Source organism: Microcaecilia unicolor, chromosome 2, assembly GCF_901765095.1.
Source record: "Microcaecilia unicolor chromosome 2, aMicUni1.1, whole genome shotgun sequence".
NCBI classification, from domain to species: Eukaryota; Metazoa; Chordata; class Amphibia; order Gymnophiona; family Siphonopidae; genus Microcaecilia; species Microcaecilia unicolor.
This window is the reverse complement of record NC_044032.1, coordinates 613611843-613626703: the sequence shown is the minus strand read 5'-3', so window position 1 is coordinate 613626703 and position 14861 is coordinate 613611843. Positions and strand designations below refer to the sequence as shown.

The following is a 14861-nucleotide window of genomic DNA, read 5'->3' as shown; positions in this document are numbered from 1 at the left end:
AGGTTATCATTTATTTATACTATTTAAAAATTCCTACCCCACTTATACCGAAGCTGTTTACAAAGAAAAATACATACATCTAGCATAAATCCACAAAGACAATCACATACAAAACATTAAAATGCTGAACCACCTTCCACTTCCCACCATACTGTAAACAGCCGTTGCAAAAGTCCATTACAGAAAACCTGTTTTTTTCTGTTTAATAAAAGGCCTGCACAAAAAAAGTGGGTCTTCAAAAGTCTTTTAAATCACATCTTATCCACATAAACACAATGAGCCTGGCCAGGTATTCCACAACTGTGGGCCAGCAACAGAACACGATGTAGCCTTCGTATAGGCATAACATACTGCAGACATGTCCTCAGATAGGTGCACTGCAGTCTCAGAACATAACGCTCTGCTGGGTCAATAAACAGTCAAAACTGCTAAAATATATTCTGGTACGTTGCCATATAGCGCCTGATGAACAATTGTCATGGAGTGGAGAAGTGGCTTAGTGGTTACTGCAGCGGACTGATTCTGGGGAACTGGGTTCGATTCCCACTGCAGCTCCTTGTGACTCTGGGCAAGTCACGTAACCCTCCATGCCCCAGGTACAAATAAGTACCTGTATATAATATGTAAACCGCTTTGAATGTAGTTGCAAAAACCACAGAAAGGCGGCATATCAAGTCCTATTATACTGCATCCTCTGTTCCACTGGTAACCAGTGAAGTTGTTTCAAGATAGGTGCCATGTGCTCTAATTGTTTCGCTCCAGCAATCAAACGGGCTGCAGAATTTTGAATAACTTATAATGCTTTTACTTGTACCTTTGAAGCCCCCAAAACAGCACATTACAATAATTAGTTTTTTTTTTTTTTTAATTATCTTTATTGGCATCAATACGAGACAATACCTTACATAGCCAGATGCAACCAAATGGTTCATACCAGAAACAGAAGTTAAACATCACTAAACAGCGTTTTTGATAACACTATACAATGCATCACATTACAAAAATCACACCTATCCAATACTGGCTTCAATCTGTATAATAGACCTAACTGCTGAAAAGCTGACTGAACAACTTTCACAATGTGTGCACTCAGGCCCAGATGCACAAAACCTAACGAGCCCACAACTTGCGTTTTAAATTGGTTCCAGCCAGTTTAAAACGCAAGTAGTTCACCCCGGGCATGCACTAAGGGCATTTTCCCTGCCACGGTAGCAGGCAACGAAAACGGAATGCAAATGATTGAAAAGCTATTATAATGAGCTGCACTACCGTTGCAGCCCATTATAATGAGATGCACTACCGTTTTTCCGATTCCCTTACCGTAGGAACCCTAACGAGATGTCTGACCTCTTGTTAGGGCTCCTGTGAGGGAATCGGAAAGGAAAAGGGCCCCCAAAAAAGGTAAAAAAGAAAAAAAAAAAAAGCAGGGAGCGCATGTGAGGGGCATCCTTTAAGGACGTACTCTCCCTGCGCTTCTGAGAGACGTCTTTTTTTTCGCATTTTTTTTTTTTTTAGCTCTGCCGGCGCTGGTGTTTTTTCCCCCCTTCTATTTTGTCTTCGCCGCCCCTCCACAGCAAAACTTTTATGTTTTCCTGGTTGCCGGAGAATCGGGACGTCCCTTTACGCTCCTCTTCCTGGTCTCTTCAGTCAATCAGAGCGCGTTTCGCTGACAACAGCCAGCTAAGCCCGCTTTGATTGGCTGAAGAGACCAGGAAGAGGAGCCTAATCTAAAGGGACGTCCCGATTCTCCGACTCGGGTACCGAAGGACTAGAGAATGCAAGTGAGCTACAACGAGTAGCTCATTTGCATTCCCTATCGTTGATGCATTCCCGTTCCCTACGGAATCGGTAGGGAACGGGAATTACCAATGTCTTTAATGCATCTGGGCCTCAGACAAATGTGAATCCAACATAGCACCTAACAGCCTCATCTCCTTCCTTACTGGCAGTTTTACTCCCTCCACACAAACATTAGTTGGCCATAAATCCTCCATGTCATTACCCACCACCATGATTCTCAGTTTTATCCACATTCAACAATCCATTCGCGGCCATCCAATCTCCTATTTCTCTCATACATTCCTGCACACGATTCAACCACCATGCACCCCAAGATTGAACTGGAAAGAAAAATTGTACATAATCTGCATAGACCTGATATTAAACCCCAAGGGACTCAAACACCTTTCCCAAAGGGGCCATATAGATATTAAAAAGCACCGCCGACAAGGCAGAGCCCTGCGGCATACCTATCCTCACAGGCATCAATGCAGACAAAGTATCTCCAACTCCTCGCCTGCAATGAAAGATCAGACAAATAGGAATTAAATCATTTAAGCACCTGGCCCCTTATACCCAAACCTCGCAATTTACCCAACATCATGTTCACATCCACAGAATCAAATGTCGAAGATACATTAGAGAAATGAGTCAAAAACACTGTTTCACATCCATTGTTCTCCGCAGTACATCCACTGTAGCCAACAATAAAGTTTCCAACCCATGTGCTGGGCGAAACCCATTCTTGTTCCAATAAAAGCAATCATTCTGGTCTTTGAAAGGTGATTAAGAAGATTGTTTTACAACAATTTGGAACACTTCTAAATTGTTGTAAAACAATCTTCTTAATCACCTTTCAAAGAAAAGGAAGCACCGAGATAGGGAGAACAGCAACTACCTCTTAAGGAAAAAGGGAGAGTGCCTGCTTGTGGCACCAGCGGATCCAAAGTATCCTGTTTCAAAAGCGGTTTCACCGTAGCCTGCTTACACATTGCAGGTAATTCCCCTTCTTCCAAATATTTATTCACAATCATAGTTAACACTGGAGCAGCCTTCTCAGATAACCTGCGAAATACCACTGAAAGGCAATAGTCTTAACAACCTGTTCCACACTCTTCACCAGCACAGTCTCAAAATCAGTCCACAGCAAAAAATCTGCATATTGCGATGATTCAACCACCACATCTCTCCCATTTAAATAACCATCTACCAGCAACTTCATAGTTGAACACCTATGGTCCACTCAATGACCCCTGAATCTTCCACTTATAATAGGTATTCTTCTCCTCATTACAAAACCATAAGTACTCTGTTAAAAGTATCCTAGAACTCTTGTAATCCTCAACACCATGGGGAAACTGGATGGACCACACCTCGAACTGGGGCAACTATATCTAACGCTTCATCCAAGGAAGCATTCCAAATTGCCACTGTATCATCCACTGAATGAGAATCCATAACTCCCAATTTCTTCCCCCATACAGCTCACAAATCACTAACCTCAAACAAACTTGTGAAACCATTTTATTCCCACATCTACCCTGATCTACACATTTACAATTCAGAAAAATCAATGTCAGTGCATGATCTGTTCACCCTACACTGCTGGACCTGCACACAAAAGCACCATCAATTCCGCAGACAGAAATACCAGATCTAATGCATGTCCTGCTCTATGTGTAGGCTTATTTTTTACTTGCTGCAGAGACAAAGCCAACAAACCATTGTTTGCCTCACATTTACTGATGCCATATACTCCTTCTAGACAACTTAGGTCCTAATAAAATAACTTGTCTTCCAGTTCCCTCATTTAGATCTATCCAATTAGCCAGCATTAAGAGAACGATATTAGGCAGTATAGCCCCTACACTACGGAATACTTTCCCTCATTATCCTTGGTAGAGTGCTCATTTCAGAAATTCAAATCTGTACTGAAGATGTCCCTGTTTCAGGATGCATTTGGTCCATAACTCCTTTTATACCTGTGCTATTTTCCCTTTTCTCTGGCTCGGGGGGGGGGGGGGGCAACTGCTGGTACTGACATCACAAGACGTCTACTCTTCCTATCTTTTTCACAACCGTAATCTCCTTTTCCTTTTCTAATTTATGATTTTTCAGTTACATAAATTGCTCAGAAAGTCTTCTATAAAACTTGAAACTTGTAATCCACTCAGACTTTCTAAGAAGAGCAGAGGAGAATTTTAAAACAGAATATAAAACAGAAAAAAAAAAAAAAAAAGAGTTCACTTAATCATGAGTGCCACTGTATCCGCTGCTCGATTTCACACTGTTTAACTAATGAAACTGCATTACTATGACTGCTAACATGGCTTGCTAAGCTATATAAATACTCACTCATATAATACTATCTCAGTAGGAAATCACAGAACATACCTTGCCGGTAACAGCTGACCAAACTTTTAATGTGTTGTCATCGGAACCACTAACTATTCTGTTGCCACAGAACTGTAGGCATGTGATCACATGATCGTCATGACCCTTAAGCACCTGATGAGAAAACAAATCACCACAAATGATCATTGTCAAGCATTCATAAATATCAGTAGGAAGAAATTTGCAGAAAACAGAAATTTTCCCATCTTTAGCTACAAAAAAAAATATGAAGGAAAAGGCAACCTTTAAAGGGAATAAGGATTTGTTTTCAAAAGAATTATTTTTCCAAATAGAAACCCAGGCGTTACAACTGTTATATATCTGCATTATTACATCATATTAATTTTTTTTATACAAACCATTATCATACAGACTCATTTCTATCTCTCCCCCAACTGCCCCTTTCAAATCTGTACATGGTTAGAAAAGTGAAAAACCGGGGAGGGGGGGGGGGGGGAGGGGAGGAAGATGCAATCTGCTGCTATGACTATTTTCCTGCTCTGTATACGTAGGGCTGATTTTATAACAGGGCACCTAGGTGAGGAGTCAAAAAGTTGCTTACTTATAAAGGCAATATAGATAGCTACGTGCCTTCATAATATAGGCTCTCAGAGCCAGCTCCAAAAGTGAGAGCACATTTTACACCTGCTCCAGGGTTGGTGTAAATGCCTGTGTATGTAATGCACACATATAGGACTAGATTCAGTAAATGACACCCACATTTGGGCACTGAAAATGATGGGCATTAAATGCTCTATAAACAGCACTCCGAGTTGGGCGCCATTTATGGAATAATGCTTAGCACTGGAATACACACCCAATTTTGGGTAGGAGAATTCCCATTACGCTCCTACCCGTAACCTCCACTCACAGGACAAATCCCTCCTCTCAGTACCCTTCTCCACCACTGCCAACTCCAGACTTCGCCCTTTCTGCCTCGCCTCACCCTATGCGTGGAATAAACTCCCTGAGCCCATACGCCAAGCCCCCTCGCTGCCCATCTTTAAATCCTTACTCAAAGCCCACCTCTTCAATGTCGCCTTCGGCACATAACCCATTATACCTCCATTCAGGATATCTAGACTGCCCCAACTTTACAATTCGTCCTTTAGATTGTAAGCTCCTTTGAGCAGGGACTATCCTTCTTTGTTAAACTGTACAGCGCTGCGTAACCCTAGTAGCGCTTTAGAAATGTTAAGTAGTAGTAGTACACTACTGAACCCTGGTGTAAATCCCCACACCTTAATCAGGCTCAAATCCCCCAGATTCTATAGTAGTGCATCTTTAGTGAAAAGCCCGGACCTGCTCATGCCCCTCCCTTGGCCACATCCCTTTTCACACACTAATAAATTTACACTTGCATCTTTATAAAATAGTGCCTAACAAGATGAGTGCACATAAACTCAAACTGGTACCAATTAGTGCCAATTGCTTATTAGCACACAATTATTGGTGTTAATTAGCTCGTTATGCAATAAGACTGCATGTGCAAACTGGGCGCACAATTTTGAGCACCATTTATAGAATTTAGGGAATAACACATCCAACCCATGTCTGCCTCCATTCTACTCAAACTACATTCTCGGGAATGCTTAAATGCAGATTATGTAGAAGTACATACTTTTGATGCATGGACTTTAACATTTATTTATTAGGATTTATTCACCACCTGTTTGAAAGAATTCACTCATGGCAGTGTACACTAAGAATAAATCAAACATAAGCAATAGACAACTGTAACAGTAAAAATATTCAAACAACAATACAAAGTATGGCTTACAGGTTTATTTTCAAAAGAGAAGGACGCCCATCTTTTGACACAAATCGGGAGATGGGCATCCTTCCCCCAGGGTCGTCCAAATCGGCATAATTCAAAGCCGATTTTGAGCGTCCCCAACTGCTTTCCGTCGTGGGGACGACCAAAGTTCTCGGAGCCGTAGAGAAGGCGGGTCGGGCGGGCCTAACACATGGGCGTCCTCGACCTATAATTGATTTAAAAAAAGGTAGTCCCTGACGAGCACTTGGACGACTTTACTTGGTCCTTTTTATCTTACGACCAAGCCATGAAAAGGTGCCCGAAATGACCAGATGACCACTGGAGGGATCGGGGATGACTTCCCCTTACTCCCCCAGTGGTCACTAACCCTCTCCCACCCTCAAAAAAATTTTTTTAAATATTTTTTTCCCAGCCTCTATGCCACCCTCAAATATCATACCCAGCTCCATGACAGCAGTATGCAGGTCCCTGGAGCAGTTTTAGTGGGTGCAGTGAACGTCAGGCAGGCGGACCCAGGCCCACCCCCCCCCCCCCCCCACCTGTTACATTTATGGTGATAAATGTGAGCCCTCCAAAATTCACCAGAAATCCACTGTACCCACATCTAGGTGCCCCCTTCACCCATCAGGGCTGTGGTAGTGGTGTACAGTTGTGGGTAGTGGGTTTTGTGGGGCTCCGCACACACAGTAAGGGAACTATGCATCTGGGGGCAATTTCTAAGTCCACTACAGTGCTCCCTAGGGTGCCTGGTTGGTGTCCTGGCATGTCAGGGGGACCAGTGCACTACGAATGCTGGCTACTCCGACTAAAGGGCTTGGATTTGGTCATTTCTGAGATGGGCGTCCTCAGTTTCCATTATCGCCGAAAATCAGAAACCACCAAATCTAAGGACAACCATCTCTAAGGTCGACCTAAATTTCCAGATTTGGGCGTCCCCGACCATATTATCGAAACAAAGGATGGGTGTCCATCTTGTTTCGATAATACGGGTTTCCCCCGCCACTTCACGGGGGACGCCCTGCGAGGACGTCCTCAGAAAAACTTGGGTGCCCCTTTTGATGCTTCTCATAGTATACTACTTACAATATCAACACAATATGTAATGGCTACCTTGGGAGATTTAAGTTCTCCTCGTCGCCAGTTTGTATCAATTCTGTGTTGCCTGATATATGCACTTTTCCATGGACTGTGCGTGAAACCTGGTTTTATTACTTTCCTTCTCTTGATATGCAATGGTTCATCAATACCTAAATACAACAAAAGAATTAATTAATAAAACAATGAAATTCACTCACTACTCCAAACAAAAATATCCAGGTGTGAAGGTAATACTACATAGAAACATAGAACTATATGGACTGCATTCAAAGGACAATAGTTGTATTTAGTATATTTGCTTATACATTTCTACAACCAAGAGCTTGAAATATAATTCACAAATGAAGTACATATTTAAGAAAAAAAACAATGACACTATAAATCCAGTAACCAGTAAGGTCAGTTTTCAAAAAGGACTTATGTAATTGGTAGTAGGCGCCAGCCAGATAAGTCCTTTAATCTAAAAATATTGCACTGGTCATATACAGCCTGATATTCAAAAGCACTTATCTGTATAGATTAGTTAACCATATGCCGCTGTAGGTGTGATTGAACTGGAGCAGTGGGATTTACAATACTGATTCATTTTGAACTGGCAGCTTTTATCAATGTTTTGGCCAACAAAAACCATGTTTCCAGAATGGCAAGCCTCCCTCCCCCACTTCATTTCAATTGTTTTCTTCCTTTTTTCTTCTTGTGTCTTAAATTGGTTTGAATAAGAGAAGCCCATCATGGAGACAGAATTGTGGATCTGACAGTGTCACAGGTTAAGCTGGAGAGAGAACTGAGAAGATGTTTCCTTCAGAGCAAAACAATGATGGACCATTTTTGGACTGCCTTGCAGGGGAGAGATTGGCTAACTGATACACTAAAATGGGTTGGGGGCCAGAAAGTCGGAGGATGACCGAGTAATATGTTTGTATTTATGAATGTTATTGGTATGAGAGAAACATGAATGAAGGGGGTGGGATGAAGGGATCCTTGTGTTCATTATTGGTGTGTCCCTTGCCAAGCTACAAGAACAGATGTAAGTGTTGAGGCAAGTGGGGAAGAGAGGGTGGTAGTGTGGGGAGCAGTGAGTGGGTATGGAGGATTCTAATGACTGGATGGAGATCTGGTACCAGTAATGGGAGAGGGCAGAATACAAGTTGAGTGATTTCCAAGGTTTGGAGCTGGATTGTGTGATTTCTGATGAATGAACTTGACCATCAGCATACCGATGGGGGTGGGAGGAGGGGACTTACACTGGGAAGTTTACCTATTAGGTACAGGAGTTAATTTTCTGATTTTCATAATTGAAAACAATTATGGTTAGAAATTTAATGAAATGTGCATCTTGGAATGTGAGAAGACTGAAATCCCCAGTTAAGCGATCTAAGATACTTTTAGAATTAAATAAGTATGAGATATTGCCTTTTTAAAAGAAACTCATCTCAGTTCAGTAGAGCGCCTTAAATTACAGAGAGCATTCACAGAGGAGCAGCTAGAGGTTGTGTGAAGGGAGGGTTGTTATTGTTAAGGGACTATTCTATGGGGAACAACTCAAGATTTTTTGAAACTTGATTTGGTAGAGCAAAGCCAGAATTATACCCAAAGAGGAAGCACGTGGTTCCCAGCCTGTTTGGCTATGAATTTTGGGCCTATCTGCAAGGGAAGTGTGGAGAATATTGGGAAATTAACAAACAGCATGGCCAAGGGTCCTTGTAGCAGAAGGGAGATGTGCGCTGCCCCACGCAGTGCCTGTGAAACAGCATGGCTCTTCGGGAAGCCTGTTCCATCCTCCCTCACAGGCACTGCCTGAGGCAGCCCACATTTCCCTTGTACTCCAAGGACCCCCAGCCAAAGCAGCGAGCAGCCCTGCTCTCTGCCAACAAGCAACGGAAGTCAGTGCAGGGGAGTTACCCTAATTGAGGTGCCCAAATGGTAGCACCAAAACAATGCTGCACAAAGCTCACATACCCCCTTAGAGTGACTTTCAATGTAGGGATAAAACAAAACTTCCAGCAGTTTCTGGCATATCCTTTTATAAAGCACAAAGCAGAGACTTGAGGACTAGACTTGATTTTCTGAACAAAACACTGCTGCCAAGAGTTAAAGAGGAACAGTTATACTTAAATGCATCAGTAACCATGGCGGAAATGATGTCTGGGATAGACATGGCAAAGCTATAAAAGGCCCCTATCCCATGGCCTGAAAAAAACACTCTGGGAAACAGAACCTCTAATTTCAGTAGGTGTTCACCTTTTTCTAAACAGTCCTTGGGACACACCTAGCCAATTTGTGTATGTTGGAGGCATTGTATGCAGATCTGTCTCGTGCATATTTACTGCGGAGGTCCTGAAAACCCCAGTGGCCAGATGTAACCCGAGGACTGGGTTGAGAACCACTTCTCTAAACTAAAGATAGCAATTTGTCAATTTCCTCAGCTTCCTAATAGGTAGACATGCTCTTAACCTTCTCCTAAGTAGACAAATACATCTCTTACCTTTCATTAAATCTCTCAAAAGAGTACAGATTGTGTGCAGTATAAACTTAGTTTGTTAACCTAAATTAATTTTGTATACAGCTGTTCTCTGAAAGCATACAATTTGTGTAACACCTTCTAGGAGCAAAGCTGGAGTTACCAATTGAATAAAATCAGTTCTGAAGTATTTCACAATGCTTGGCTCATATTTCTTACATATGCTGGGGTTATCTGGGGAATACATGAGAAAACAAACGTGCTTAAAAGTTAAGGTGGACAGTTACTTTTCCTTCACATCAACAAAGCATGTACAAATAAGTACATAATTATTGCCATACTGGAACAGACCAAATGAATATTTAACAGAGCCCACCATCATCTTTGCATTTCTCCCGCCACAGAAGGTTGTCCTCAGCTAGAATCCTCCAGTAACGGCAGGTCTGTGCTGCCTGCAATAGGTCCTTGGGTTCCAGGAATGAAAGCACATATAAGGCCAGCTATAAAGAAATAGGAGATAAAACTTATTGAAAATGTTTACAGTTTCATACTTTACACACAAACAAATCATAACTTATTTGTGCCTTAGGCAGCATGAAAAACTAGCAGTACACCAATGTGATGAAAAATTCAAATTTTGATAAACAGAGTTCAACTTTAATGTTTTTTAAATGGAAAAATACTAGAAGCCAAAAGAGATGAGAAAAGTTGAAAAATTAACAAGGGAGTATTAAAACTTACATGAAAGACTATGCTGAACTCCAGGGATCTATCAATTTTTGAATTACAGAAAAAAAGGACGACTTTTACAGAACAGAGAAATTTCTAGCAGATCAGAACTGCACAGTCCACTCAGTCTTCTGAATGTGTCTGTTTATTGTTCTGTTACAGCTCTTGCTCAGTTTGTGGTCTTCTGTCTCTGCCATTTATCAATTTGTCTCTCTCCAATGCATGCTTGGATTTTACCAATTCATACTCCCACCAAATCTGCTGAGGTTCATTACCCTCTCAGTGAAAATACAGTGAAACCTTGGTTTTCGTCGATAATTTGTCCGAAAATAATCGACGAAAACCGAAAACGACAAAAAACGAGGCAATTTATTTTAAATTTTTTAAAATGAATAAAAAAAGACTAATCCTACTATATAAATGATAATGCGGCATGTCACACAATGCTTCAGATTTTATAATAGGCTGTAACAGCGCCAACAAGCTACTAAGGGCAAATCAGCGCCCCGATCAAGAGGACTCCGGATTCCCCTGCTCCGCTTACCTCCGCCTACCCCCCAGTGCACGTCCCCAACCAGCAACTACTTACAACGCACCACATCCGCAAATCACTATCCCGTCCCGCCCTCACAGATCTCCAACACACACCTCCCTCAACCAGCCCCTCTCTAACGATCCCACACACGTAAACACACCCACCTCCTGCTCCTGCCCTTCAAAAACGCTAAACAAATGCAAACAGGAACAAGGGGAAGGGGGGAGTGGCACTAAAAATATCCCACGCCTTCCACATCAACAGCCAGCCAATGCAATTAACGCACATGATGTAAAAAACACACCCACCTCCTGCGCACGCCCTCAAATCACTAGCAATAAATTAACATTTGACATGGCATTTACCGACGAATTCCAAGGCAACCGACGAAAACCAAGACAAAAATTTTGCGAAAAAAAATTGACAATAACCGAAAACGACGAAATCTGACGTCAACGAAAACCGAGGTTTCACTGTAGTCATTTGGGGGCAGATGTGGCCTGCTTGTAAAAGGAACAACATCTTAAGCTTAAAAAGCATTGGGTGGGGAAAATATTTAGTTCCTCTTTGGGGAGAGGTGTAGTGGTGTGGCCATTTTGTTCTGGAAATCCCTGGCTTATTCTGGTACTGCACTGGCTAGAGATAGAGAGAGGGTCACTTCCTTCTGCTGCAGCTGTTCCTGAAGGGCCGGGAGGCTTTCTTGTGGTTCTGTATGGCCCTAATTCCTGTGATCCTCAGTTCTTCTCCTATTGGCATGGCTCTCTGAGTTCTATGTAGGACAAACCCTCCACCCCTGATATCCTCTCCCCTAGCCCCTCTTCTCCTATGTCGGATGCTTCTACCACCTCATTCAACACCTTTTGCTCTCCGACTATAGCCGTTCTCCAGAGGACAAGTCTCTTCCCCCTTCAATGATCCCATTTCAGCATTTCTCCTCCAGAGGTTCCTTCAGCCCTTTCTTCCTCTTCTTCTTTCTATGGTCAGTGTTAGTCACTTCTCTGGTATTTTCCCTTTGTCTTGGAAACAAGCTATTGTTATCCCTCTCATTAAAGGATCCAAAATTAGATGGCTCTGTTGTAAATTACCACTCGATTTCCAATTTCTGTCCAAGATTGTAGAAAAACTTCTTTTATTCCATCACCTTGAACAAATTAATGCTCTTCATCCTCATCAAACTAGTTTCCGTACCCATCATTCTATTGAACACTCCTTTCTTGGGATTACTAATTATATAAAATTGATGCTAGATGAGGGGAAGGATGTTGCTCTTTTTTCACTAGACATGTCAGCAGCTTTCGACTTAGTGGACCTTTCAATCCTTCTCTAACACCTTAGGGACCTGCAAATTTAAAGGCTGGTGTTACAGTGGTTTCACTCTTATTTGACTGACGGATCTTACATAGTTCATTACTCCAGTTCTTCCACATCTCCTCGTCCCTTACTTTCGGTGTTCCCTAGCGATCAATCTTAGGTCCCACTCTGTTTAATATTTTCTTGGCTCCTTTGACTTCTCTTCAACCTTTGGGCTTTGCTTTTTTCATATACGCCGATATTCAGCTTCTGTTCCCTTTTAACTCTGGTTCTCCTTCTGATTATCCTGTTATCTCTAGCAAATTAGATTCTGTCACTGACTGATTGCTTCACAACCACCTGAAACTTAATCCCATCAAGTTAGCAGCTATGATTTTTTTCCCCCTCTGTGCCTGTTATCATGCCTCCTTGTTTTTCTATCAGGGGTGACTCCCTCCCTATGTCTCTTTTGTTAGAATTTTGGGGGTTACACTTGATAGCACCCTTTCAAATCTCATGACTAGTGCATGGTTTCCTCCTCTTTTTTTGCTAACGTCTTTGCGTTCTTCATCCTCTCTTGGATTTCAGTTCTCTCCATATTCTCCTTCACTCTCTTATTTTGTCCAAGTTTGATTATTGAAATTCTATTCTTGTAAGTCTACCTGCATATCAACTGCACTGGTTGCAGTTAGTCCAAAATACTGCTGTAAAACTTCTTTATAACTGATAAAAGTATGATCATGTCGTACGTCTTCTCACATGCTCCCTCTAGTTCACAGGATTCCCTTTAAAATCAACATCTTATCCCAAGATATTCAGTCCTCCAGCCTACCATCTTTTTTGAACAGTCTCCTAATCCCTTATGCGCCCTTGAGATCTCTTCGGTCAGCCAACCAGGGCCTTCTTGTGATCCTCTCCTTCCGCCAGGTTTTTTGGGATGTTTTCAGAGGTTCTTGCTTCAGCATAGCATTCCCCACTTTGTGGCATGCCCTTCCCCAATATTTGCACCTTGAGAAGTTATTTATTACTTTCAAGTCCGAGTTAAAAACTTATGTTTTTTTAGTCTTCTGCCAAACTGCTGCTCAATTCTACTCGCCTTTTCCCTAGGACTTTACTCTCGGATACTTGAATGAGACAGCTCCAAGTCTCCCACTGTTCTCCCCTCCCCCCTCTGATCCTTTTTTTTTTCTTGGAGATGTAACTTTTCTTTTTCCCACTGTCCTTTTGTATTCTGTGTTTTCTGTTGTAGTGTGTTGTTCCTTTACCCGTCCCCCAATTGCTTATGTATTGTAAACCGCTTAGATTTCTTTTTTGCAAAATTTTGCTGTATATCAAATAAATTGAACTTTATGCAATGCGAAGGTCAGGGCATACAGCGATATGGCTTCATCAACTACTCTTTCACACCAACCTCTAACCAACCATGACTCACTTCTCAATCAAGCACAAATAATAAGCAAAAGACAATTCATATTACACAGTCACAAAACTAGCATCCCCAAACATCTACCCGCCACTGCCCCTTGCAAAATTCGTAATTGCACTCTTGACTTTCTACCCTTACAGAGATTTTCTTTTTCCATCTCAGGATATCACTCATGTTACCTTACCAGCTGTATATGTCCAATCAAACCTAGTGGCATTTCATACCACTGGAGTGGCTGCTGCACACATTCCCTCAGCAAGGGCCCAATGTTATGAGCATATAGTTCTCTTAAATCTTTGGGCAGTTACTGCTCCAAGTACTTTAATGATTCCTGCACCCACCACAATGGGAACATTCCCAGCCAAACTAATCACATTTATGAAAGTGTTATAAATTATTCCAGTTTCCAAAATTTTATAAACCACAGTTTGAGTTGGGTCAGTATTCAAACAGAATACTACCTCTGTTAATACACAGCTTTTAAGTTCATGAAATCAAAAACGTTTCTTGCTTTTAGGGCTTCAAAATGTCATCTGGATAGGTTTTGCTCTTTTCCCTAAAGAGTTTATTTTTTAGTGTTATGACTAGATTGATTTAAGTTGTTTTACATTAAATAGACACACAATATCTGTATTCCAGCACAGTTTAGTGCCAGATTGCAACTAACAGCTGGGTCTTCTAAATGAGGCCATCAAATTGGAAAAGAAATTACTTACCTCTAATTGTCACTCTCTAAAGGCAATACCCTTCATGTATACATACATATCAAACGATGAGGGCATAACTTACACATTTTTAGACATTTCACGACTTTTCCCACAAGGCATTTTAAAGCAAGGGTTACACAGATTTTTTTAAAAGCAAAAGAAAAAAGTTACTAAATGGACTTTTTCAACGTTAGTTTACTCTAGAAAAAGCCGTAGGTTCATGTACTATTCAAGGTGTAAAGGCAGCTTCTCCCCATAAGCATGAAAGCACGGAAGAAACACCAGAAGGACCAGGGCTACTAGATGACCACATCACCTAACAGAGTCACCGAGAAAGTCCTTGATTTTCCCCATTGCATTGGAATAAGGATCTTATTTTACTAAGAACAGCAGAACACAATATGATGAGATAAAAACCAAATAATGGAGACTGATGAAAAGAAGCAGAAATTTACAAAACAGGCATAGTTTGAGTGAAGAAAACAGAGGCACATGTTTGCCTTTATAGAACATGCTCCCAGAATAATCTCAATAGCTCATAGAAGCTCACGCACAAACTTATACATGCTTCATGATTAGTACACACCTACCTTGCAACTCCACTCAAGCAATACCCTCAAAATGCCAACGTATACTCCACATACAAATACCCATAGCATTGTCAC

At 41.6% G+C, this 14861-nt stretch overlaps 1 protein-coding gene across 1 annotated transcript in view; it reads right to left on the bottom strand.

The window, feature by feature from the left end:
- Positions 1-14861, bottom strand: part of LOC115461654 (F-box/WD repeat-containing protein 7-like) — a 452709-nt gene that overhangs the window by 23473 nt on the left and 414375 nt on the right. Inside the window, exons 6-8 of the mRNA XM_030191642.1 lie at positions 9886-10009; positions 7061-7197; positions 4174-4287 (exon numbers count right to left, since the gene is read on the bottom strand). Of these exons, the coding sequence (XP_030047502.1) occupies positions 4174-4287; positions 7061-7197; positions 9886-10009 (375 nt within the window). The remainder of the gene's footprint in view (positions 1-4173; positions 4288-7060; positions 7198-9885; positions 10010-14861) is intronic.